Genomic DNA, 14399 nt, shown 5'->3' on the forward strand with positions numbered 1-14399 from the left:
ACTATTTTTACTGACCTCTCTTATACCAAAAAAAATGGTGATAGACTTTTGCAGGAAATTCAATTTAATTAACTTTATACCTTTTATATTTGTGCTAATTTTAGATATTGTGGATATTATTACCTCCGCCAAAGAGGTAATGTTTTTAGGAGAGTTTGTCTGTTTGACTGTGAACATCATAACTCAAAAAGTAAAAAACAGATCTTGATGAAATTTTCAGGAAATGTTCAAAATGGGATAAGGAAGAATTGATGAAATCTTGGAGGTGATCCAGATCACTGTTTGGACCCAGGACTTTTTTTAAGGATTCTTTATCATTGTGAGATAGGGCCGTTTTCACCATATGTGTATATAACTCCACGATAAATGGTCGGATTGCTTTGCAAAACAATACAAGACAAGGTCACCATAATTTCTGACAGGTGTGAAAGTACGATCCAGATCCTGGCAATATTCTGGCTACTAAGCTCTGGAATATGAAATATGTACTGGGTCATCATAATTTTCAGTACTGTCAGGTAACAAATTATCATACAAACCTGCAACTAACACCAAATTGTAGCAGACAGTCTGCTGAAAGGGAGTATAACATTAAAGTCGTACTAAAGTGTTGCGTGACAATCACAATATGCTTGGTGGAGGTCTGCGCCCTGAGTGCTTTTCTTGTTTATCTATGCTTCTCATTTCCACTTTCTCCTTTGTGCGTCAGCTGCTTAATAATTCTTCTCAGGATTGATGACGTTTTTCCTGTCACATACAGGCCCCTTAAAGCCCAGAGGAGTGGACATGTGTAGGGTTAACTGCAGTGAGTGATGATAAAGGTGATGAGTCAGTGTTACCTTTGCAGGCCCCAGCAGCTCCCAGATGGTAAATACCAGCCAGAACATGCCAGATCGCCTTCTGCTCACTGGACGAGAAGCCCAGTGTTTCCATGGCAGTCAGCAGCTTGGTGAAGGCGACGGACGCACGCTGTTTCTCCTCAACCTGGCAACACACACACACACACATATACACAGTCACAGGGAGGAAGAAGAGGAGGGGTGAAATCAGCCTCTTAATAAGGAGGAAGAACAGCTGAGTCACATCTCATCTCCTTGTCACTGTCTGAGTCTCTCTTCACCACAGGATTCCTCCTCTTCACAAACCTTTTTCTGGTTCCTTTTTCCATTTTTTATTCTCTGCGCGTTTACCTCTGCATGAGCGCTGTGGTCACAAACACTGAAGTGTATTTTTACAATTAGTCTGATGCAAATTCACGCTGATCTAGAGATACGTTTTTGTAATAAGGCAATCACAGCGAAGGAGAGTTTTGTTTTTAAAGTTTGTTCCCCATCAGCAGAAATTATCATCACACTGTTTAGAAATTAAAGTCTGTCTGGAGTAGTAAGCTTTGACGGAGGTGCTGTCTGGCTGTGTAAAGTCTCTGTGTGTATTACAAACCAGAACCTTGAATGATGAATTAGCTTCACAGATACAGTTTGAATTAGGGCTATCACTTTAACATGTTTTATTAAGAATAGATTAATTAATTACACAAATTAATGCATTAAGAAAATTAATGCATTAAGAAAATTAATGCATTAAGAAAATTAATGCGATTAACTCAATTGATGCCAGCCATTTCAGTGCAGCTTAAACGATCCTTCAAGACCCAAATAATACTGTTTTCTACGTACCTCTACTACCTAAGAAGAGTGGATCCTCTTCTTTAATGTCTCTCTAAGACAACTCGGGCGCTCCATCCCCTGATCCTCACCATGATCTCCGTCATCTTTTCTCATGATCACGCCACTCTTTATCTCTGAACTACCATGACACATCCTCAGTTGGAGCCTGAGCTGCCTGAACTTTTCTGACTTGCAGCGTCTTGTCTCTGTCATCTCACATCTTCTCCTCATATCCATGCTGATCTCTCATCCAAAGACCACACCGCTCTCACCCACAGTAGTTTACATGCATGATTTAATTGACAAGCTCCACCATTTTCTCAGTATTCATTTGATTTACCATTCACTACAATTTTGTAATGCCCTAGAATTCAAATTCTTTATTTGGGGACCTTAAGCAGACCTGAGATTAAAATGTGATTAATTAGATTAATTAATTAATAACTGTATTTAATTAGATTAATTATTTTAATCACCTGACAACACTAGTTTGATTTAAAGGTAGTAATAAATCTAGAAGGAAGACTTGTTTCAAGATCACTTGGAAAGTCCACACAACCCCTTTTAATTTCTTTTTTTTATATTATAAAAGGTCATTTTATGTTACTTTTTGCTACATTATATCACATAAGGTCCTGTTTAGCATTATGTAACTATAGTTAGGTCACATAATTTAAGCTTCCTTACATCAGGTTAAGTTATATTACATTACATTAGGTTGCCATAAGTTACTTGACCTCATTATAATACATTATAATATGGTAAGTCATAAAATTGTAATTTTTGCTTCATTGTTTTAAAAAATGGGTGTCATCTCACTTTGCTTTATGTAAGGTTGCCAAAAACTGCTTCCCCTGGTGGCTGGCTGCAGTATGGGTCAAAATCTCTGACTTCCCTGTCATTCAAGATGAGCTATAGAAAAAGTTTAATTAAAAGTAAATATTATTATTGTGTTTAATCCTCTCTTTTTGTTCTTATCTATTAGTTATTAGGGGTTAAAAACAGGGTTTTACCTTACGTTTCATGTTAATATATATTACCTACATTAAGTCACATTAGATTATGCTGGGTCATGTAATGTTAGTTTCTGTTTTGTTATAATACAATAGGTCACAATAAGTTAACAAAGTTAAGTTATTAGTAATTTAAGTTACTTTAACTGACATTTCATTATGCTAGGTGACCTAATGTTATGTTTTCACAAGTCACATTACGTTGAGTTACGTTAGTTAACAGTACCTTATATTGTGCTAGGCCATACTTAAAGTATGTCACTTTTTTGTTGTTGTATTATGTTTGGTTAATTTAAGTTATGCGACATTAATTTTTTCAAAAATGAATAATATTGGTCACTTTTTGCATTTTTATAATGACATTGTTACAGTAGGATAAAATTCTCAGCAGGTTATGTTAAACCCCAAATGCTGGCTTCTTATTAATCATCTTATCTTATTTCTTAATTCTATTGGAATATATTAAGCAAAGAGAAAAACATATTGCAATACTGACATCATGAAATATAGATTAGTTATACTTTGTGCATGTAGAGTTAGAATTTCCACTGTGTGTGTTTGGACGATTAATAGAGAGAATATTTCATCACTAGTCTTCTCTGAGTGCAGCTGTGCACACTGCAAAGCAACACTGGTTCTTTTACATCTCACACAGATAAATATCAAAAGACCAGACTGTGATATATAAAAGATTAGCTCACAAAGAGTCAGAGGGCTCGAGAACTATCAGCAGCAAACAGATTGAGTCCAAATGTAAAGAGTCAGTCAGGCTCTGAGGGTCAGTCTGAGCGAGACTCGCTGACCTTTGTAGGATGAACGATTCCAAAAGAGTTTGATTCAGGAAGCTGATGAAGCTGCAGCTCGGTCCTAAGGAGACAAACACAGGATAAGTTTTAGAAACGTGCAGATCTCAGACCAAGTCAGACAAGATGTTAAGTTGATCTGCATTACTTCATCTCTGTGCTGAGTCCTGCCAGCATCTGAGAGAAGATCAGGAAGTTACTCTCTCCTGGTGTTTTCTGACACACTTTCCATTTGTCCAACATCATCGTCTGATGGAGAGAAGAGAGTAAAGAGAACATAAAGAGAACATGAGTGACTTTGTATACACATGAAAGTGGCTCTGAAGGTTAAATGTGTGGCTCATGCCTGTAGGTGTCCAGCAGCAGCCTGTCCAGCATGGTTAAAGTCCAGAGAGAAGACCATGGCGAAGCGAGAGGAGGCGTCACTGTGCAGGGAGCTCACACAACCAAAAGACCTGAGGATGGTGAACATGGCCTGAACACGCTCCACTGAGGACAGAGAAACACACAGATGATGAAAGCTCTACAGAGTGAAGACAGAAACTCCTCCAGATGATCAGCTCACCGCTCATCTTCTGTCCTGTGGTTCCCGCCTGTTTAAGCAAAGTGTGAGTGAAGGCCTGACAGGCTGTCGTCTTTCCAGTCCCGCTGCGTCCAACCGCACACACGCTGTGGTCTCTTCTGGTCCCCACCATGGAGACGTAAACACGTTTGACCAGAGCAGCTAAGGCTGGAGGGGCATCCCACACGGACTCTCCTCGACGAGACTTTGGGGTCTGACGAAGAAGAAGAAGAAGAAGAAGAGAAAGAAGGTTAAATGTGGACGTGGCAGGTTAGAAAACTAGTTTCTATAAAGTTTGCCTCAGGTGCGATGGATGTCTCCTCACCTTGCTGTGTGTCTGTAAAGGAGGCCAGAAGTTCACCAGGTTTGGTCCAGCATGTGTAAGCGGCATGTTAGCTTTAGCTCGGCTTGTGAGTGTGTGCAGTACTCCACATTCATTCACACTCTGCAGGTCGCTTAGGTCCTCACACAGGTCCAGGTCTGAAGGGTTACACTGAAGAAGAGGAGGAGAAAGAGTAAGGAGACACACAAAGAAATCAAAAAAAGATTTCGCAGTCTAGTTTCAAGCCAACACACAGGACAGTTTTGTACCTTTTCAATCTCGTGCTCTGTGACGTCGTGCAGCGATCCATCGCTCTGCACGCGGACTCTCACTCGGCCATCTGGGAGCTCAGGTGTGCCTTCATCAGGCTTTAACTGAGTGGCTAAAATGAAAACAACCCTTAAGTGTTAGTAAGTGTTTCTATCTAAGCTAACACTGATCCCTGCATGGAAATGAGGAGGGTCAGGGGTCAGGTCTGATGGGATTTTAAAGGACAGTAACCACACTCAACTAGCTGGATAAAAGCAACAGATGGTTCAGGAGAGATCTGATGTGTAACATGACTCAGAGGTAAAATAATAGGCTGAAGGATTACCAGAGATTGACAGTGGATTATCAGAGGAGTGCACTAATCCACACACATGATGGTCTGCACACAATGAGATTATTTCCATGTTCCCAGAAGAGAGGATACACAGAGTAAACACTGATGTTTGCTGTTTTTTTCTCCTTAAAACATTTTTCTGAATCCTCTATTTTTGAGTTAAAATCTCTTCAAACTGTCGTTGTCAGCGCCAGAAACTCTTCAGAGTATTGACTAAAAGCTGGGAATTGCTGGAGAAAATACACGATAAAATATGCGATAAAATTTACAGATTAATAAGACATGGCATTAAATGAAATATCTTGGTTTGATTTGTAACATAACATCACATTTAGTGACGTTACTTAAAGAGACCGTGAGGAGGATCTGTTTCAAGTGGTTTGCAGCGACACCTTTGGCTGGAGTTGCACACACACTGTCGTGAAGGTGTGACTCTTAACGAGGGTTGTGTTTGTTTTAGAAGTGGAGATCATATCTTCTTTTTAAATCTGCATTGCTTTGTTCAAGACAGCTTTTTACAGGATACAATGCGAGGAGGTCAGGTATTTTTCAACAGTTGTCCAGCGCTACGGTTTGAAACATGACAACAAGAAAACTTTGTCAATTTGTACCGTAGTTTAGTAGCCAGCTGTATTTACGCTGCGTTTCAGGAAACCTAAAAATCATATATTTACCAGTTATAATCTCTGAGTTCTGACCTGAAAGCGTTCCAGGTAAACTACAACTTGGGTTTGAGCACAACTTGCTCATTTGAATGAAATGGAGGAGGGGGAATAGTATATACAGTCACAGAAGCTTGTACTATGTTTTATTGCAACGTAGTTTGTATTGATTAATGCACTGAAAACTAACACCGCAGCAGATGCCAATGATGCATTAACATAAGCAGATGAATAACATTTGAGCAATACCTTCCCATGATAAAATACAAAAATAAGTGGTGTGACGTAACTCGGAATACATCGATCTGGTAAGAGTTCACGGGTTGGAAGTTACGAGTTCGACCACCCAGGTGGAAAAAAACAGAGTTACAGGTTGCCTGGAATGCAGCTTTGGTGCTACTCACAACCTGGTGCTCTGAGACATGTCGACAACTTGTAATCTTAGCAATGTTGGGAAAGTTACTTTTAAAAAGTAACTAGTTTTAGTCATAGTTAGTGCTGAGAAAATGTAATGAGTTACTTTACTAGTTCCTAAATTATAAAAGTAACTAGTAACTGGTTACTTTACTTTACTTTAAAAAAAAAAAAAAAAACGTCGGTGGCTCAGTAACAGAAAGGTCAACTTTGTCATTATAGCGACTATATTTTTATGACATGTAGTGGAACAATAAAACACAACAAATAGATTAAGAAATATTGACAGGAATATATTTTTTTTTGTAAACTAGAATTGCTCTCATTAGGCAGTGTAACAGTGACTAGTTTCTTTGTCGTGTGTTTCGTGGTCAGGTGCTTTAAAAGATTGGCATTGCTGGATTTCGACGTGGATAAACGTTTCTGCCCTCGGCAGAGTTTGCATTTCACAACAATGTTTTTCTCGTCTGCATTTACCTCCACGAATTCAAAATAATGGTTGTACTTCTATCCTGCAAAGCTGGCACCGCTGCCTTCCATTGTAGATGGTTGTGAGGTATTCGTCTGCTCGCTGCTGCTCATCTTGTCGTGTTTGTTTACTGTGTGCGCGCGCGCTTGATCGTACTCATGTCTGCGCGTGTGCAGCAGCATGGGCCCGCCCAACTCTGTTTCTGATTGGCTTACCGTCAGCAGTTCCCCTGTGTTAACCAATCATCACTATCACTCGCTTTCCCAGCAGCAAGTTTTATGCTAGTGTGAGAGCTCCCCGCTCCTCGTCCATGAGTTTGCGAGAGGAGGAGGAGGAACGGGGAGTGCATCATTATAACGCGACTAACGCAACCAACGCACCTATTTAATCCAAAAGAACTATAACGGCACTACAGAATGACAAAAGTAACGCGTTACGTTAGAAGTTACAGAGAAAAGTAGTTTCGTTAGGTAACGTAACGAAAAATAATCGTTACTTCCCAACACTGAATCTTAGTGAATCCTGGTTGTATCCTGCCTGTTCTCATCTGCCTAGCACATTTAACTGATAGACTCCCAAGTTTGAACAGCCCACTGCAGTGTAATTGCTGAATGTGGGTTGGAATTAACTTTATTACAAACAGTTCAGCTCCTGTGTTAGCATTTAGCTCATGCTGCATCACTTTCTTGTTTATCTTTCTTTTGCTCTTCTGCCCTTTTTCTGTCTGACAGTTATGCTCCTAAATCCACCAGCATAATTAGTCATAGAAATCATTTTCAGGAGACAAAAGCACAGATGTGTCTCTTTAAACACTGGATTACTCTTTGAAAAGTAACATTACTTTTTTTTTGCCACGTTGTATGATTTAAGGTCATGGTTAGTTATATTACTTTACGTTGTTAAATTGTAAAATTCTAGCTTATATTATGTTTCGTTGCATTAGTTCCAATATTTCACGTCTCTACATTTTGTTTTGCAACATAGCTCTAATTCACATTTTGTCAAAGTTACGCTTGTAAAAGACATTTTAATTTTAATGAGCCCTCTACCTGGCTAAATAAAGGATTATATATTACTTTTAGTAACCTTACATATTTTCTAGGTCATGCTAAGTTAAAGCATGAAACATTGCATTATGTCACACTTTGTCAATTTTTGAAAAGTTCTCTTACTTTTTACATTTCATGATTTAAGGTCATGTAACATTGTCATGGTACATTATGTTAAATAGGTTACATTTTAAGAAGGGATGCACGATATATTGGTATCAATATCGGTATCGGCCTATGTTGGTCATTTCTTCAACATATTGACACATTACCTAAGATTTTTTTTTTTTTTTTGCGATATCGATATCGGAAAATATTGGTTATCGGCCATAATAGCAATATTAATATCAGCTATCGCTATCCGCCAAAATTTTCATATCCGTGCATCCCTAATTTTGAGACATTGTATTACAATATAATATAATCTGTTACAATTTGTTACAATGCAATATGAAATGCAAAGATATGATGATAAGATTTCATAAATTGAACAATGCATTATTCCTAACTAAAAAATTCAAATGCACTTTAAAGGTACAACATGCAGTATTTAGTAGGATGAGAGGCCACAAAAGGCCACAGAGCACCATTAATAAACCAAATACATTCAACATAGCTAATTACAACTCTAATATCAGAATGAAGTCTCCACAAAACCTTGATCTCAATTAACTTAACACCATAAACAAAATGTCTCAATTTTCTTTTCTTTTTTTATGAATTAAATGCTACAATTGTGTGGAAAGAAGTCTGAGTTGAGTAATGAGTGAATAAAACTGAAACAACAGTCCACTTAGTGTGTGTATGACTCACCCAGAGTGAAACCATCTTTGTGGACGTACCACACAGTTCCTGCTTCATACCACACATCTCTTATCTGGAGGAGAAACACGTGATAGGAGGGTTTCAGAGCAATTAGAAGTGTTGGCGTAGACATGATGACATTAAATGATGAGTCATTAATTTCACGATAAGAGAGTCTGGGATCATCCTGATGCTTTATTGAAAGTAATGTAAACATCTCTTGTGTACATACCTCCCTGACTTGTTCTGTTACTGTCGTGTCTGCTTGTCGTCCCTCAGGCTCCAACCTTTCCTCCATCCCCTTCTCTTTCTTCTCTTTCTTCTCCACCTGCTTCACCTCCTCTATCCACTGCTTCTCCTGCTTCTCTTCCATCCTCTTCTTTTGGTTCCTCTCTGATTTTAAGTCAGACTGTAGCCTCTTTGGCGGCTCTGGTGTTACCCGTTTGGGTTCTTGATCAGGTGTGACAATAAGCCTCTGAGACGATGAGCTGCTATCAGACTGGGCTGAGTTGCGTCCTTGTTTGCTGCTGGTGATCAGTTGCTCAGCTCGGAGCGCCATCTCAGCCTCAAGAATCGGAGGAGTCTGGTCTGGGAGGAGGAATTGTTGCACCAAGTTGTCGCTCAGTTTGCTTGGCTGCAGAAAAAAAAATAACCAAAGGTTTGTTTTTCTGAGAGGTAGACGAGAAGTTTGATACCAATGATGACAGCATAAACATTTGCTGCCACTTAGCTTAGCTTAGCATAATGACTTGAAACTGAGAAAACCTGGCAATCAAGCTCAATCTAAAACTCACCACAATCTTATCCTCTTGACAAATAAAGGTGTGATTAAAATGAAAAGAAACACTGGTAAGAAGAAAATGATTTAAAGACCAAAAAAATAAACTTAGCTTAGCATAATAGCTAGAAAGAGTGAATTAAAAGCTGACCAGCTCTTGTGTATAAATGGTTATAATAGACGGAAAACTACTCAAAGAAGAATATTACTTTGACATAAGACTTGCTAGCTTAGCATTGCTTAGCATAAAGGCCACAAAAAGGGTAGCTCAAGTGTTTTGCAATGTGTCATTTCAAAAAAGAGACAGTAGATTTTGGCCCAATTCCACCTAGCCTAGCTTAGAATAAAGGCTAGAAATCTATAGAAAATGTTAGCTTAGCTTTGTTCTACAATTTTTAACTTTTACCCAATCTTATAACTCAACACATCAAGATTCAAGTCACGTAAACAACACTTCAATGGAAGGAAAGCTACTTGAAGAAGAACTTTGTGACATGAGACTTGCTTAGCTTAACTTAGCATAGCATAAGGGCTCGCAAAAGGATGGTGTAGGTGGCCCAAGTTTGATTGGCAAGGTACTTGTTTTGGAAATGGGACAGATTTTGGCCCAATACCAGTTAGCCTAGCTTAACATAAGGGCTAAAAGCAGATAGCCTATGTCTCTACAACTCTGTTATAAAGTTCACTAACTAAAAACTTCTTTCCCCCGCAGACATTTCTGTGTTCAGGGTAGAAGTTTGGTCGTATTTCTTCTCAGCTCTTTGGTCTGAGATAAAATGAAAGAGTGATCCCTCACTGCTTTCTCGTCTTTGACCTCCGGCTCTTTCTGTTTGGTCTCCTTCTCGGAGTCTCTGACCAGCTGTTTGAGGAAGCCACCCGGCAGAGCGGACAGAGGAGGGGGAGGTTCGGCCGTGGCCACAGGTGTTTTCTCCTCCTTTATCTGTAGAATGATGGATGGAGACAAGCAGGTTGGAACAGGCAGAGGCAGAAAGTCATGTTTCATTTGGATGTTCAGAAAACACCATAACTCTTCATGCAGATTATTTAGGTCTCACACATGCAAAGGTAATGCTCTTTATTCATAATTAGAACAAGAGTTTGTTTTTTACAAAGTCAAGCATCTAGTTTACACATTTGTTTTGGACTTCTTCTCTTTGGAGATCAGTTCCTGACGGCTGGACATCGATGACCACATGTAGCTTTAAAAAGCTCAGAGTGGTCCTCTAAACATGCAGGATGACTAACACACACACGTTGCAGCAGCAGGCGGGCTCACAGTGACAGAACAGTCCACTCACCCTGTAATCAATACTCTCACACACTCACACACACGCTGACACACACATGCAGTCAGGATTATATGAATTAGATGACCAGTTGATGCAGCATGCAGCCTCTCTGCACCTCCCTTCTGCTCCCACAGCTTTAAGCGTGAAGACAGCGCCATGGCTGCACAGAGGGGGGGAGGTGAATCAGGGGCTCAGGAGTGTTGGTGGTGGTGGGTGGGGGTCACACAGATGTCGGCCAGGTGTGATGTCAGAGTGGAGGTGTTTGTGCACACAGAAAGACAACCTGATGCGGAAAGGAAAACACGTGAAGTTTCAGCTGTGAGAAAGGACAACAGGTGGATTTGAGCTTGAAGAGAGGAGAAAGAGTCAGAGTTATCATACACACACACTCATACCTCACACACTCTGTTTCCCTTTTTCATTACTGAGATGTCTCACACACTGTGTCCACTGAGGCATCTTCACTCTTTAAGCAACTGTCTCCTCCTGATGGAGGTTTTCTGAAGACTTCAAGTCTTCAGAAACAATGCTTCACACTTCATGATTTTCATTTTCAGTTGTGGTCCTGTGAGTTTATCTGTCCACACCATTTATAAAAGACACATTAGTACCTATCAGAAACCCTTAAATGAAACGGGAACACCTGGGGTCTGTGGGTGCCAAGAGTTTTATATTGGTTTCTGAAATCTAATGGAAAGCCAATAAGATGTGTTTGTGTGGTTTGTCTAAGAGCTGTCATGCTGGTGTGTCTCCACGGCTGACTGTGGAGCTGTTTCCATTCAACCGTTTGTTGTTCCAAAAATTTCCCCTCTTGTTTTGGAAATCTATTCTTTGAAGCACAAAATGTTGAAATCAACAGTTTGAATCTAGAAAATGAAGCTTTGTGAAAGAAAATTGATACTGTTTCTAGAATTTAATACCCAAGATACAGCAATGGAGATTAAAAAAACCCTACAACCAAAATCTGTTTCTAGAAATACCAAGCTTCTTGAAATAATGACTTTCACCTTATACTTAATGTCTGGAAACCAAGAATTCAGCACATTTGTTTTATGTGGAATAGCGCAAAAAAAGACTAAAATTGTGAAAATCAAAACTTTATCTAGAAATCACCATCCCCATATCATGAGCCGTTGCATGAAAAAGACCTTAGTCTATCTTTCTAGAAGGTAATACATCATTTGACATTCCTTGAAATCAGAAACATTAAACTAGAAATAATATAGAGAACAAGTGCTGGAGGGTGGGAATCAGTTTTCTGTTAAGAACTTAAGTTAAAAGTTCAAGAAATTAAGATGAAGCATATCTTGAATTAAAAACCAAGATTCTGGAAAAAGTGAGAATACAGTGCACTGTATCTAAAAATCCAGACTCTGTTTGGTGATCCAGAAATGTCTAGAGATGAGGGCCTGGTTGTTTCATTGAATCAAGAAATATAGATCAAGGACATCCAGTCCAATCCAGTTTTATTTATTTACAAGAAAAGATATGGAAAAAAGACTCATATCCTAATATCATGGGCCCCTGCGATAAAAAAAGCTCAAGGTTCTGGAAATCAAGACTCAGTATCTACATACCTGGGCTGATAGAGACAGTAATATTTGCCATTTCTAGAAATCACGAATATAATCTTAGAAAAAATTGTGGAAATCAGTTTTTTGAGAGGGAAGAGAGAAATTGATACTGAATAACTTGAACATTTCCCGACTTTATGATTTCTGGAAAAAAGTGACTTAAACCTTGGAACTAGAGCTAGTGACAACAAATTTTGAGTTTTGAGTTTGGCATTTTGAGTTTAGTTCACTGTATCTGGAAATCTATATTTTGTTTTCTGTGACCAAGACTTTGTCTGAAAGTGATTTCAAGAGTTTTATGTTGAATCTAGAAATAAATATCAAGAACGTGAAGTCATTTTAACACCAGTCATTTTATATTTAGAAATCATCTAGTTGTCATTGGTCCTTTCATGAAAAAAAAGGTTTAAGATTTTGGGAAATAAAGACCCTTTCTCTAAATCCCTGAGCTTAACTTGAAAGTAGGATTAAGTATGTCTAGAAATCTAGGGGCAAAGTCTGGAGTCAAAGACCAAAGCTCAAGACACTAGACTGAATATCTGACACACATCGGGACTTTACTTCCAGAAATTTGAACCAAGTGTCTTGAAAAAAGTGACCTTGTCCTTACAACTAGAGCTCAGTTTCTTGAAAGCAAAACAGTGTCTCAGGGTTGTACTAACTTAAAATTAGAAGGTAAGTCTGGACATGTTGAGTTACTGTTGTTTATAAGAAGTGTTTTGAGATACAGATCTGGACAGATCCACCTGATAAAGTTTGAGTTTTTAGAATGTTGTCTGGATTTTAAAGATTTACACTTGAAACCTTTTACTTCTCTAAATCAGGAGCTTCATTTCTTCAGATCTAAAGTTTGAGACATACACACCTGTTGTTGTTGTTTTTCACACATTATTTCTCAGCTCCTCACGTTTCACTCCACTGTTTTTAAACTTCTCATCTTGTGAGACAGAGTAAGGACTTTAGGTTGTGGTGAATTATCGTATTAGCTCTGTTATTATTATCATTGGTCATATTTTTGGGAGTCATGCACCCAGACCTTAGACCATAAACCATGTTCAGTCTGGATCTCACAGTCTGAAACCTCAGCCTGTGCCCGTGAACACCACTTTAGGAGACTTCAGTCCCTGTAAACAAGTGGACAAGTTTAACCAGGACGAGGCCTTTGACCAATCAGCGTGTAGTAACACCAAAACGGTCTTTTCTAACATCCTGAGCGGGTTTTTTAGGCATGAATCTATCAGCTTTAGACTTAATTTTTACAAATTAGGTCACACTGTTGACCCAAATAGCTCCTCATTGACTCACAGAGCTGTTTTTAAACTTTTAACCTCACATCATGAGACGCTCATGAGCTCAGAAAGTGATGCTTAATCATAAAAAATTAATAAAGCTTCGAAATGAGGTTTTCATTCAGAGTACACGTGACAGATTCTGTCTAAATCCAATGTCACCGTACAGGCCCAGTCAGGCCCTCAGCTCAGAGCATAAATAAAAACTTATTACCTTTACAATGTCTGTGTATGATCGCACACTGTCACACACTCACACCCACACACACGTACCTGCAGAAAGTGAAGTAGTCAAAGATCCAGAAAATGAATAAAATATCCAGAGAGTCCGGCTGTCACACAAACACCACCACAGACACACACTGACTGCAGCAGGAGTCAGAAATAGAGTGACACACACACACACACACACACACACACACACACACACACACACACACACACACACACACACACACACACACACACACACACACACACACACACACACACACACACACACACACACACACACACAGGGTGATAAGACACACGCCGGGCTGACAGACGAGTCCTCTATAAATATCTGCAGGGGGGAGGTGGGGGAGGATGGGGAACAAGACCCTGTTTGGAGAAGAAAGACAGAGACCAACCGACACGAGGACGAGGAAGAGGAGGGAAAGGAGGAAGAGTTTTACAGACCATCAGTAATTAAAGTTATCAAGAGAGTTATGATCTGAATCAGAGAGCTGTTTTCTGAATGAGTGTCAGTCCAGGAGGGGGGAGGTTTAGGGGGGTTGTTAATGGGCCCGGCTGTTAGACACATGTGCACATGTGCAGATCTGCATCGCATCAGCTGTCCTGTTTGAGTGACAGCGCCAACTGGGGGAGAGGTGAGGGGGAGGAGCCAGCTGGTGACCACGAGGAAGAAAGGAAGGAGAATCAGGGAACTGGGCAGGGACCAAAACCAACTCACAACACAGGACTATAAAAACCTGGTCGTGCTAAAACTTCATGTTTTTTAAACTCAGGCGAAACCTGATCTGGGAATTCACATTTCAACAAGTTCTCCAGAACTTGAATCTGGAATACTGAGAGACCAAACACATTGATCTAGAAAG

At 39.5% G+C, this 14399-nt stretch overlaps 1 protein-coding gene across 1 annotated transcript in view; it reads right to left on the reverse strand.

Moving 5' to 3' along the window:
• myo18b (myosin XVIIIB) overlaps positions 1 to 10594 on the reverse strand; it is a 51571-nt gene extending 40977 nt beyond the window's left edge. The window contains exons 1-11 of the mRNA XM_074690316.1: positions 10550 to 10594; positions 9944 to 10087; positions 8602 to 9003; positions 8379 to 8442; positions 4637 to 4749; positions 4371 to 4538; positions 4049 to 4259; positions 3830 to 3972; positions 3632 to 3732; positions 3484 to 3547; positions 840 to 984 (exon numbers count right to left, since the gene is read on the reverse strand). Of these exons, the coding sequence (XP_074546417.1) occupies positions 840 to 984; positions 3484 to 3547; positions 3632 to 3732; positions 3830 to 3972; positions 4049 to 4259; positions 4371 to 4538; positions 4637 to 4749; positions 8379 to 8442; positions 8602 to 9003; positions 9944 to 10087; positions 10550 to 10594 (1600 nt within the window). The remainder of the gene's footprint in view (positions 1 to 839; positions 985 to 3483; positions 3548 to 3631; positions 3733 to 3829; positions 3973 to 4048; positions 4260 to 4370; positions 4539 to 4636; positions 4750 to 8378; positions 8443 to 8601; positions 9004 to 9943; positions 10088 to 10549) is intronic.
• Positions 10595 to 14399: the final 3805 nt, after the last annotated feature.

The sequence above is a fragment of the Halichoeres trimaculatus genome, unplaced genomic scaffold, assembly GCF_033239565.1.
Source record: "Halichoeres trimaculatus isolate MK-OKI-2021-1 unplaced genomic scaffold, fHalTri1.1 fHalTri1_scaffold_16, whole genome shotgun sequence".
Classification (NCBI taxonomy): domain Eukaryota; kingdom Metazoa; phylum Chordata; class Actinopteri; order Labriformes; family Labridae; genus Halichoeres; species Halichoeres trimaculatus.